Source organism: Littorina saxatilis, linkage group LG3, assembly GCF_037325665.1.
Source record: "Littorina saxatilis isolate snail1 linkage group LG3, US_GU_Lsax_2.0, whole genome shotgun sequence".
NCBI classification, from domain to species: Eukaryota; Metazoa; Mollusca; class Gastropoda; order Littorinimorpha; family Littorinidae; genus Littorina; species Littorina saxatilis.
In genome coordinates this window covers 11877334-11890704 of record NC_090247.1, presented here as the reverse complement: position 1 = coordinate 11890704, position 13371 = coordinate 11877334, and the positions used below count along the sequence as shown (strand labels likewise).

Below are 13371 nucleotides of genomic sequence, written 5' to 3'. Positions count from 1 at the left end.
AAAACAGGGATTGATGAGAAGAAATGAACTGTAAAACATCATAGAGAAAGGATAAAAAAAAAAATTAAAAATTTTTTTAAAAAAATTAAAAAAAAAAAAAAAACCCGACCTACCGACCCTATTTTTTCACCCTATATTACCGTAAACAGACCTTTTTTTTTTTTTTTTTTGGCCTAACCACCACCAGCTATGCCACAATGGTGAAGCGTGATGCTGGATACTTCTCCCCCAGGCCATTCCCAAAGCTCCAAAGCAACCAGTCGTCGAGATCCCCGACAGGGCAGTAGAGTGCACAGGTAAGCACACAAGCCTGGAAAAGAACTCGGCTTTCATCAGGTTCGCATATAGTTTATATGAAATAGCCCTACCTCCATACACAACCATATCACAAATATAATATCAATGCAGGAAAAAGCCCTGTTAATGTTCCATATTGTATCAAAACAAGTTTCACAATTTTGCTCCAGCAAAAATGGCGGACCATACGTCTACAAAACCGAGAATAACCAAACGACACAAGCAAAATAATCAACGCCGACCTATGCTTTAACAATGCAGGTTAAACTTAGCAAAGAAATCATCCACGTGGTCAAACAACAAACAACATGGGTGTGTTTTCTTCTAATTAAGTCGTTACCTTGTGTTAACAGAACAACTGACGTAGCAAAAACAGAAACAAAACACAGCATACGGTCGATAAAGAACTAATATGACTACAATACAAAGACTGTCCTTGTCTTCCTTATGCAAAAACGTAACTTACCCAAACGGCTTATGAAACTGCTACCAACCATCCATCCACAACGAAATACTGGTGGGGTCTGCCACGACCAGACTACAGAACAACTCAAGCCTTCACTCCCCACACCAAAAATCGTAATACACGTGAAAAAGAATGACACGGGGAAACTCCACACGCCCGTCACCTTCGCTCACACACTCCCAAAAATACAGGTAACAGGTAAATCCCGTGACAAATTTTACACTACACAGCCCTTTTTCTGTCACGGACCGTGACATCTATATATATATACGACTTGTGTCTGTGTGTTCGCGATGCACGCCCAAGGTTCTCGATGGATCTGTTTCAAATTTGGTGGGCATATTCAGGTACACCCCGGACATAACCTGGTCAATGAGATATTTCAACACGTGCTCTCAGCGCGCAGCGCTGAACCGATTTTGGTTTTTCTCTGGATCCATTCCCAGTAACTCTTCCTTATCTTCTCCAGTGTTTTCAGCGTTTATCTCCCTTCCTTCGTGTGGCGTCAATCTATATTCCCTTTTCTATTTTAAGAAGGTCACTGTCGACAACGCTCAATCCATATTCCCGTTATACTATTTTTAGACTCTTCTCCAGTGTTTTGCGCGTTTATCTCCCTTCCTTCGTGTGGTGCGCCGGCAAAGCCGGCGTACACCTGACAAAGCCGGGTCCCCGGCGCAGCCGGATATTTGGCTCGACTTCTTCCCGGCGAAGCGGGTATTCATCTAGTATATATATATAGCTCAGGATATATAGCGGGGATATAGCTCAGTTGGTAGCGCGCTGGATTTGTATGCAGTTGGCCGCTGTCAGCGTGAGTTCGATCCCAGGTTCGGTGGAAATTTATTTCACAGAGTCAACTTTGTGTGCAGACTCTCTTCGGTGTCCGAACCTCCCCCCGTGTACACTACATTGGGGGTGCACGTTAAAGATCCCACGATTGACAAAAAGGTCTTTCCTGGCAAAATTGCTTAGGCACAGTTAATAATTGTCTACCTATACCCGTGTGACTTGGAATAATAGGCCGTGAAAGGTAAATATGCACCGAAATGGCTGCAATCTACTGGCCGTATAAAATTTCATCTCACACGGCATCACTGCAGAGCGCCTAGAACTGTACCCACGGAATATGCGCGATATAAGACTCATTGATTGATTGATATATATATGGTATTTGCGACGATTAACCATGCAAATGTGTACAGGTCACCAGGATGTAGCCCTGTCGGAAGTGGGGCTGAAACAAGCGCGTCTCGTGGCAGTTCGCCTGCAGAACGACAACTTCACGCACATTTTCGCCAGCGACTTGAGTCGTGCAGCACAGACAGCTGGGGCCATTGCTGAGGCCAACGCCGCGTGTCACTGCTCCGTCCAGCACGATCGACGTCTCAGAGAGCGGGTAGGGGTCATGTGACAGCACCTCTACATTGAATTACCAGCCCCTTTTTAAGATCTCTACAAAAAATTAGCTTGTGTGCAATATTTTCATAAATTTGTCGATTTAAAAAAAAAAATCTTTATAATTTTTGTTGATTTTAATTGAAAAGTCGGAATAGTTATAGTCAAAAACTTGACAGTGCGCGTCACGTACTGCTCAGTTCAACATGATACACGTCTCAGTGAGCAGGTAAGGGTCATGTGACAGCACCTCTACATTGTATGCATACGCAGAGGAACACCCAACACCCACCACCACCACCACCACCACCACCACCCCCACTCCCATCTCATTGTAAGACCTGGAAACAAAATCAGCGTGTGTGCAAGAAGTTTTTTTAATTTTGTGTGTGTGGTATTTCTCTGAAGAGGCAGAGAAGCTTACACCGCCAGTTCCTGCTCTGTCCCACATGACAAGGACCTCGGAGAGCACTTATGAGTCATGAAATAACATGCCTGCTTAGCATACAGAGCATGTCTCAGCTTGCACGATGGAAGATTTTTAACAATATTTTTTTGGTCTTTTTTTTTATTTATAGAACTGCTAAGAAGTTGTAAGGCCAAAAAAAAAAATAGGTGTGGTTACGGTAACATAGCCAAAAAAAATAGGGTAGGTAGGTAGGCAATTACTTTTTTTTTTTTTTTAACTTTTTTTTCTAATGTGTACAAATTAAACCTACTTGACAGGGAAATAAGTGTGCGACACGGGCGCTTTCGCTTTCATTGCGTTTTTTGCACTCGTTTTTTTTTTTTTTTTCTTTTTTGACAAATGTAATAAAAAGTTATAGGATCGGCCCCTAAAAATAGGGTAGGTCGGGTTACCGTAACCACACCTATTTTTTTTTTAGGCCTAATCATACACTTGACACCATATGTCGCTGCTCCATCCCGCATTCAAAAACCGCTGCAGAGAGGAGTGTGCATCACAATGCATCTACTTTGTGTACACGCTCATCAGCTTGTGTGCAAGAAGATTTGCTGGGTTTTTAATCTTAAATTTAATTTTTTAATTTATTGACTTTTTAAAATTTTGTTTTATTTATTTATTTGAGTTTGGAGCGTTAACATAGTTAACATTAGTTTGTTTTGGATTCCTGCAGCTACAGTACTTGCATTATGCCCACGTTATGTCATCTTCTTTCCCGTGCAGACGTTTGGAGAGTTTGAAGGCAAGACGTTTAAGGAACTAATCGCAGCAGCACAGAAAAGCAACAAAAAATGGCCAGACTTCACTCCCAAGGGTGCAGAAAGTGTGGAAGAGGTGAGACAGAAAGTACAGAAACGTTGCTAGGATGTATTTTCTTTGGTAAGTTTGCTGAAACGGCCATAGAAGTTTTACTGTGCTTAATTTTATTTTAGGGTATGGGATGGGATCAAATGACTCCTGGGCTGCGGTACACGAAGTGAAACCAGGTGCCAAATGCTTAACTGTCTTTATCAATTGTCCCGTGAATCCTTCTATATTAACAGCAGAGTTTAGTTTGATGCAGTGCACAGTGTACAAGACCATCCATACCAAGAGAGCATTCTCAACTAACACCAGATTCCGCAACTTCACATCATGTTATGATTTTGCAGCGCCTTTAGTATTGTTTAGTCCTAATGGTTTCGCTTGAAGACGGTCATGTTATGATTTTGCAGCGCCTTTAGTATTGTTTAGTCCTAATGGTTTCGCTTGAAGACGGTCATGTTATGTCTATAGGTGCGGTTTCGAGCAAAGGCGTTTTTCCAAGAACTATGTCAGTCGATGACTAGGGCAGGCTCACCCGTGGACATCATGTTCATTCCTGCCTCCCTGAAAGACGGCCGTAGCAAGAGAGAAGGCCTCAGCAATGGTACCACAGCCCACATAGCGGAGACACACACCCCGCAAAACTTGTCGGCCGGCGTAGAGAAGAAAACAGTCAGCGGTGCTACCACAAAATGTGCCAGCCAGGCCCAGCCTCCGGAGGGCGTCGCGTCCAAACGTCCTCGCACGGAGGACGCCCAGTTACGCAGACTTTCCCTGGAGGAGGTGGGGGTGGAGGGGGGGTGCGTGGTGGGGCAGGTGCTAGGGGCGGGGGTGGGGGTGTCGACCATGGCCCGATCCAACTCCTCGTCCTCCTCCGGGTGCTCCAGTCTCCACGACAGCGTGGAGTGTGTGGAGGGGGATGTCGACCTTTCCAACACAAATGATTTCGAGGTCAAGGACTCGACCCCCGTGCCCCCTAACAAGGCCAACGTTTGTGTTCACACGCAGCTTGGTCCAGGGACGAACTCTAGCAGCGTTCAGTCACCGGGCAGGTGGCAAGTGGACGGCCCGCTGTCCTGGTTCAGGGACATCGAATGGTCGCCCGTGTTCGGGTCATCATCAGCGTCCCAGTCTCCGCACGCGTGCCCCAATGTGTCGCTGTCGCCCATGATCGAGCACCGGCTGACCTCTATCTCGTCAGTCTCCTCGGGCCGCAACAGCAGCTTTGACGACGCCGACATCGTTCCCGCGGTGGTGGGGGAGGTGCTGGTGGTGAGCCACGGGGGGCTGATCAAGGAGCTGGTGGCTCACTTCATCGAGGACTTCAACTGCAAGATCCCCGGGGGCAAAGGTCACGCGTTGCGGGTGTGTCCCAACACGGGCGTGTCGCGCTTCACGGTGACGGTGGACGATCTGGATTGTCGGGCGAGCGTGACGTGTCAGGTTATCCATGACAAGGACCACCTGCACACCCTGCAAGCCTCGCTGCCCGAGCCAACCCCAGCTGTCTGACGTCAGCCGCCGTCTTAGATCTGGTGCATTACCCCCCTCCTCTCTCTCCCCCAGCCCCTTCTTCAAAAACCTGCGTCCTCTGGACTGGAACTGTGTTTGAGTCAACACCTGGTCAACCTGCGGAGAGGTTGGCTTCCAACTGCGCTCCTGAAGGAACGTAGCCATGCCGTCTTATGTTGCAGTCATCAAGACTTGTATCATAAACCTAGGTCTTCTTCCAGCTTCCTGCACTGATAAGCCTGCATCTAAATGTCCCCGTTGGAAGCTGGAGAGACGTCCCACTCAATTGATGAAAGTTTTTCCCCAGCTGTCTATGCAACTCCCTGCAGAAATTCCCCACACAAAGAAATCAACCGAGTTTGTTGGTTTGGATCGAGGAACTCCCCACCCCAACCTCTCCCTTTATTACAGCCCCCTCTCTGTGTTGTGAAAACTATTAAGCCGAAGTGTTTTATCGCTTTCTTGGCTGCGAACGCCAAGAAGAAGAGAAGATCGCTTTCTTGGAGAATCTCTGTGTACAGTAGCCAATACATGTAGCAGATATGGATGAACTTATACATGTAGCAGATATAGATGAAAATGCTATGGGCGGAAGAATTACTGTTAAAATTCAAAGGGCAAAGAGGAAAAAATATATCATTTGTGTTGCAAGTTCAGCTTTGTGAGTGGTGCTTTATTTTGTAGGGCTCTGTGCAGAATATTGGGCAGATAAGAAACGGGGCTACATGTCTTATTGTGGACAGGTACGTTTGTACAGGTGAGCATTGACAGGCAAATAGTTGTGATTGTTCTTGTGGATATCTCACTTACAGCATTTTCTATCAGCTAACACCTAATCATGCAAGATTTGTTTACTTATTTTTCCATCTAAACTTAGCTTTTTAAGGTTACAGGTGAAAACTTTGAAATTGTGAAAGTTTAGGCCGTCATATGTATGTTCCTGCTATGAGTATGACACTTATATTATTCTCCAAAACAGGTTTTCATCTACAGTCTTATGAGTATGAAGAACCTTTCTCAATACCAGCGTCAAAGCGTCAAATCATTGGGATGTGTTGTGTTTTTCTGGCTTATTCCTGTCAACTGCTGACAGTTGTTCTTAGTTCAGCCAAAGAGGGTAGAAGCTGAGAAAGACGGCCGACTGGCGGTTTTCTGCACTGTGCAGAGTTAGTCCGGCTGTCAGACCCGTGACCAAATTGCATGATAACTGGCCCTCCGCTGCCTATCGGTACCAGTGTTTTCAGTGTGTTTTGCCGTATATCGATAGTTAGATTGCAATGCATTTTGACATTTCACTCAAAACACAACTTAGTGTTACGTAAGATGATTGTGTGTACCTTTCTATTCTATATGCACGTGTGTTATCTATGTGTACTCTGTGTGTGTGTGTGTGTGTGTGTGTGTGTGTGTGTGTGTGTGTGTGTGTGTGTGTGTACATGCACTGCATGTGGAGCTATATATAGACATGTTTACAATATTGACACTCGGTCACAGTATTCTGTTGCTGGCGTATAGTAATTTTCTTATGCATTGTTTTTCTGAATGCTCTACAGTGATCAGTTTACTGTTTGAAAAAGAAGACTGATGTCATCAAGCGCTGCCAGTCTTCTAGAAATCAAGTCTACAGTTTTAATTCAGCAAACGCATTCACAACATTTTTTGTTTAATCTGTTTTGGATAAACGTACATGTATTCGTCTTTGCACAATCATCTAAAAGTAATCAAAACACATTTTGCAAGCTTATGATTTGGAACTGAAGGAGATCACTGATTGAATTAGTTGCAGCACACTGGGATTTAATGACACAATAATGAATTATTTAAACTTACCTACCACACACACACACCCAGGCCCACACACACACACATACACACACACACACACACACGTATGCGAAACACATACATCCACTGACACGCACATACACCACCACAAACGCGTGAAACGCACTCAAATGCTTATTAAACTTATACCAAATAAAAAGACCAAACAAACATTGTTATTCATCCAAATTGCCAAAATCAGAAGGATGATTTCAATTCGTGTATTTTGTCCAGTTTGTGGTATCGCATGTTTAATCTCCGACTGTTTTCTTCTTCGTGTCTATTGCCTTCAGTGCTGCCAGAGCCGCCTTATCACGCAATTTTCTCAGAGCCGCACCCATCACTGGACACATCGAAAATCGAGAGTCGGCCCTCTTTCTCAGCTTCTACCCTCTTTGGTTCAGCTTACTTCTTTTTCTTTTTTTTATATTTAGTCAAGTTTTGACTAAATATTTTAACATCGAGGGGGAATCGAAACGAGGGTCGTGGTGTATGTGCGTGTGTGCGTGTGTGTGTGTGTGTGTGTGTGTGTGTGTGTAGAGCGATTCAGACTAAACTACTGGACCGATCTTTATGAAATTTGACATGAGAGTTCCTGGGTATGAAATCCCCGAACGTTTTTTTCATTTTTTGGATAAATGTCTTTGATGACGTCATATCCGGCTTTTCGTGAAAGTTGAGGCGGCACTGTCACGCCCTCATTTTTCAACCAAATTGGTTGAAATTTTGGTCAAGTAATCTTCGACAAAGCCCGGACTTCGGTATTGCATTTCAGCTTGGTGGCTTAAAAATTAATTAATGACTTTGGTCATTAAAAATCTGAAAATTGTAAAAAAAAATAAAAATTTATAAAACGATCCAAATTTACGTTTATCTTATTCTCCATCATTTGCTGATTCCAAAAACATATAAATATGTTATATTCAGATTAAAAACAAGCTCTGAAAATTAAATATATAAAAATTATTATCAAAATTAAATTGTCCAAATCAATTTAAAAACACTTTCATCTTATTTCTTGTCGGTTCCTGATTCCAAAAACATATAGATATGATATGTTTGGATTAAAAACACGCTCAGAAAGTTAAAACAAAGAGAGGTACAGAAAAGCGTGCTATCCTTCTTAGCGCAACTACTACCCCGCTCTTCTTGTCAATTTCACTGCCTTTGCCATGAGCGGTGGACTGACGATGCTACGAGTATACGGTCTTGCTGAAAAATGGCATTGCGTTCAGTTTCATTCTGTGAGTTCGACAGCTACTTGACTAAATATTGTATTTTCGCCTTACGCGACTTGTTTCTTTCTAAGTTTGCCTGTTCAGGCAATACCATATCACATGTGAATGTCTACAATATTTTGAGTTGACAGTACTAACAAGACAAACATTATTGAAGGTGAAATTCCAACATAGTAAAGAACATACTATCCTCAAGATGTCAGTATTGTGTGTTAGGGTTGGCCTGTTCATTTTGTGGTGATGACTAAGCATAAATAAAATCTCAACTCCCAAAACACACCATGCCTGTCGGTCGTGTAAGCCCTGTGTTGCTCAGTGTGTCTACTGTGATAAGATCTGCTGCCATGTGCTCTTGCTTCTTCTTTTCTTTTCTTTTCCAAATGTCTTTCTTCTCTGGGACTCTTCACGCTCCAGACATGAATTAAACCTGGTACTGGAAGTAAAATTTCTACAGGTTTTTGTGGTATTTTGTCTTGAAACAACATTTTTGTTGTTGCTGCTTCTTGATTAGCTGTGTGATGCTTTCTTAAAGTGGAGAAAAACTGGGTGAAGAATATTTGTATGAAAACAGTGCCCTCCGCTCACACCCAAGAAATTAAGTTTTGGATCACGTTAATTGGAATACAGTGGACTTTTCAAAATATGAGAATCGGATTCCAGGGAGTTTTCAAATGTGAGAAAAAAAGTTGCACCTTATAGTCCGAAAAGTACAGTACATGTAGATGTCAATTTAATGACACCATGAACAAAAATCTGAAAAAACATGTTTTGAAAAGGGGGGAGGGAGGGGGGGGGGGTCTGAAGGGGAGGGGTTCCACTGTAGAGTGGCAGCACTGTACACAGGCCGAGTGCACCTACTGCTACAGGCAATGAAGATTGAAACTGAGGTTGAAAAGTGGCAGAGCGTGTGTATCTTTTTGGCCACATTCAGCGACACATTTTCTGCTGTAAATTGTAGATTTTTGTGTTTTGTTTTCCAACATCTTCATTGTGATGCCATAATCTGTAAATGACATATAACTTGAAAGAAAAAGTATGGAAAGAAATCTAAGAAAAAAAGATTTTGTTATGAATTTGTTCTTGTTTTGAATTATCTCATAGCGACATATTTTGTTAGAAAGAGAAAATATTCTGCAAGTATGTATCTGCATGATTTGTGTTCAATTTTTAAAAAAAATTTTGTTACCCAAACGTAACACGTCTTGGAGATGAGAAAAGATTGTAACCTATATAATGATGACAAGATTAGAGAGATTGCTGATGTTGAATATGTAACTTGTGATAGTTAGGTACTCTGAGGAATGTCACTGTGTATGATCATAATTTTGAAATATATTCTTATTGTTGATTAGGCTCTTACTTTGTTTGGAGGACGAACAGTGCCTGGATTCAAGCTGTGCATTTGTAAAACAATTTTTAACAGTTTTACAATTACAATCTTTACTGTGTTTTGCAGGGATGGTGTTTGGGCATAGCATTTTTTTCTCAATGTGAGTCACAGTTTCATTTGAACTGAGAGAAAAAAGACGTTTTGCTCTTTGTTTCATTACTAGTGGTAGATTTTTTAATCAGCATTTTCACTTTGTTCATTTATTGGTATATATCTTGTCTTCTTTTTTTTTTTCTTTTAATTTTGACACTCAGTTCCAGATTTTTTCTCCCTTGTTTTTATTAACGTTATTCTAATTGACCTTGCAGCGGACGATCGAGTATTTTTACATCGATTATGAAAACATTCCACACTAACCCCTAGTTGTGAAGTTGCAGCTAGATGAGGTCTAGAACGACACCTTTTATAACGCAAGTGGGAGACGCATTTCTTGCAGGGACTTTTCCAAAGACGCCGTTCACTTCTCCTACGGCGCAAGGGGGACAGTTCGTCAGGGTCCTACTGAACTGGTATTACACACACAATATTCACTGCACTCTGAGCGTCTGAGACTGCCTAACTGCAAGTAGCCTCGGGCTACGCTTGTCAAAACTTTGCGCTCCCCCAAAAACGCAATTTAAAAAAAATGTGTTTAGGCTTCTATGTACAAGTTTGATCAATCTTTGTTGTTGAGAATAAAAACAATAATTGAGTTCTCCATATAGCATTGGCATATGTCCTGGTGGGGGTAAGCATTTGTACACACAATCATTAGACAAAGTGGGCAACAATGGTAGCATCTGTACCCCCCCGCGGGTTAGGGGGAAGAATTTACCCGATGCTCCCCAGCATGTCGTAAGAGGCGACTAACGGATTCTGTTTCTCTTTTTACCCTTGTTATGTGTTTCTTGTATAGAATATAGTCAATGTTTGTAAAGATTTTAGTCAAGCAGTATGTAAGAAATGTTAAGTCCTTTGTACTGGAAACTTGCATTCTCCCAGTAAGGTAATATATTGTACTACGTTGCAAGCCCCTGGAGCAATTTTTTGATTAGTGCTTTTGTTAACAAGAAACAATTAACAAGTGGCTCTATCCCCCCCCCCCCCCCCCCCCCCCCCCCCGCCCCTTTCCCCGTCGCGATATAACCTTCGTGGTTGAAAACGACGTTAAACAACAAATAAAGAAGGAAAGTCAAGCAGTATGTAAGAACCCCTGGAGCAAATTTTTGATTAGTGCTTTTGTGAACAAGAAACATTTGACAAGTGGCTCTATCCCATCTCCCCCCCTTCCCCCCCCCTTTCCTCGTCGCGATATAACCTTCGTGGTTGAAAACGACGTTAAACACCAAATAAAGTAAAGAAAGTATATAAGAAATGTTAAGTCCTTTGTGTACTGGAAACTTGCATTCTCCCAGTAAGGTAATACATTGTACTACGTTGCAAGCCCCTGGAGCAAAGTTTTGATTAGTGCTTTTGTGAACAAGAAACAATTGACAAGTGGCTCTACCCCATCTCCCCCCTTTCCCCTTCGCGATATAACCTTCGTGGTTGAAAACGACGTTAAACACCAAATAAAGAAAGAAAGGTAGCATCTGTGTGTTTCAAAATGCCTCAAAGTTGTAACAGTAGAACTCGTAGGTGTAGGTCAATATCAGTGCTGCGATGCAGTTGCAGCAGCAGTAAGGAGTGCAAGATGTGGTCGGTTTGAAAACGCTACCGTATCTACTCTGTTCCTGCTTAAAACGTTGCCAGGATAGCACGTCTATATTTAGCTCGTGTACGGTAATCGGCTGCTTTGACGGCATGTTATCTCAGACTGAAAAAGGGAACTTAACTTTGGATTGGCTCAGACGCTCTGTGCGTATTCAGCGTTTAATTGAAAAGCTCTGTGATTTTGTCCATTTTTTTCTTTGTATTTCGTCATTGTTGCAGACATAGCTAACCTGGGTGAAATTGTGTTAAGTGAAGCGGAAGAGAATAGTTGTAGCGTACAGGTTTGTGTATTATATCATATTGGTGTTCACATTTGTACATACCAAGGAGGGGGTTTCTTTTCTTCGACTTATTTTTGAAAATTGAAAGAACAGTGCGTTGTGTACTCAGTAGTCATTATGTACAATGCCGACATACGGTTGCCTGCTATTGTATGTGCTTTATAATCTACATGTATGCTGTACTGTTATAGTCAATTTTTGTAAAGATTTTAGTCAAGCAGTATGTAAGAAATGTTAAGTCCTTTGTACTGGAAACTTGCATTCTCCCAGTAAGGTAATATATTGTACTACATTGCAAGCCCCTGGAGCAAATTTTTTATTAGTGCTTTTGTGAACAAGAAACAATTGACAAGTGGCTCTATTACATCTCCCCCTTTCCCTGTCGCGATATAACCTTCGTGGTTGAAAACGACGTTAAACACCAAATAAAGAAAGAAAGCTGTACTGTTCTCTCTCTCTCTTTTATCACTCTCCCTCCTCCTCTGCCCCCCCCCCCCCCATCCTTTCTTTCTTGACATTTCTCTCTCTCCCATCCCTTGCTGTCTAAATTCTCTTTTTTTTTAAGAACAAGATATTTACTGAAATTGTTCTACATCAGTTAAAATGTACAGACTAATAAAATGCTATATATGTGTGCTATTATTCTCCAGTGTATAAATTTAGGTACCCTTGCATAGTAAATGATACTTCACAAATTGTTTCAATATTGAACTACAAACAGAGACTTGGTAACGACAACGGAGGAATATTTCATATTTCACACAACAAAATGCTGATTGTTTTATATCTATGAATTTGTCATTGACTGTGATATGACTTCAGATGAAAGGAATGCTTTTAATCAAAGTTCAGGGTAAGAATAATTAAAGTGGAAGTAACAGAGTACTGTCCTCGTTATGAGGAGTCTGATGGTGTTTCGTTACCGTATTAAAACAGCTGCCTGAAGGTTTGAACGTGAATGATGGCATTTTGTTTTGATGATTTCATCAAGTTGTAAGGGCAATTACTCTGTAAAGACTGAAAAATGGCATTTCAAACAGAATTTCAGTGTGTTCAGTCTCGCATGATGATTGGTGCATCTCAACTCCTTTCGTTTGAACCAGAAAAGATCTGTGAAATACAATGACAAACGCTATGACAAACACTGAAATACTAGGACAAACGCTATGACAAACACTGAAATACTAGAACAAACACTTCGACAAATGGTGAAATACATGTAATGAGACAAACGTTACGAAAAACAGTGAAACATTATGATAAACAGTTCAATATTACAAAAAAAAACAGTATGACAAACAGTGAAATATTACAACAAACACTACGACAAACATTTAAATACTACGACAAGAAGGGTAGGTTTGGATGTCAAAAACGAATCCTATGTCCTGATTTTGTGTATAGTGTAACACATAATAAATAAACCAAATGTTCGTTTCTTGACCATAGTGGAACAAGACATTTCTGATCCCAGCAGAACCCGGGCTGCAGATTACAGTTGGCATTTCGACATATAACTCAAGCGACAAAGGGCAAGTGTCAGAATGCAATGTATTTGTATGACAAAAAGAACAGAAAAAAAGAGATGATGAACTGGACAACTTGCTGATCATAGGCCGAGACATTTCTACTGTACTGCAGCTGTTTTGTTTTCTATGGCTGGCCAAGGTGGACAAAGAATAAAAACACTGCATGCAAACCTTTGAGTTTTCTCATTAAATGTATGGATGGATTACGTTGAGAGTGCAGTGTGTGAAGATTGATGTGCAAGAAATGTGGACGGGTGGTAGATGATGGATGGATTATGTTGAGAGTGCAGTGTGTGAAGATTGATGTGCAAGAAATGTGGACGGGTGGTAGATGATGGATGGATTACGTTGAGAGTGCAGTGTGTGAAGATTGATGTGCAAGAAATGTGGACGGGTGGTAGATGATGGATGGATTATGTTGAGAGTGCAGTGTGTGAAGATTGATGTGCAAGAAATGTGGACGGGTGGTAGATG

General features: G+C 41.7%; 1 protein-coding gene across 1 annotated transcript in view; it reads left to right on the top strand.

Moving 5' to 3' along the window:
* The window catches only part of LOC138961629 (uncharacterized), a 30392-nt gene extending 17325 nt beyond the window's left edge, over window positions 1–13067 (top strand). The window contains exons 3-5 of the mRNA XM_070333302.1: window positions 1969–2162; window positions 3351–3461; window positions 3903–13067. Coding sequence (XP_070189403.1) covers window positions 1969–2162; window positions 3351–3461; window positions 3903–4943 — 1346 coding nt within the window. The 3' untranslated portion in view covers window positions 4944–13067. The remainder of the gene's footprint in view (window positions 1–1968; window positions 2163–3350; window positions 3462–3902) is intronic.
* Window positions 13068–13371: the final 304 nt, after the last annotated feature.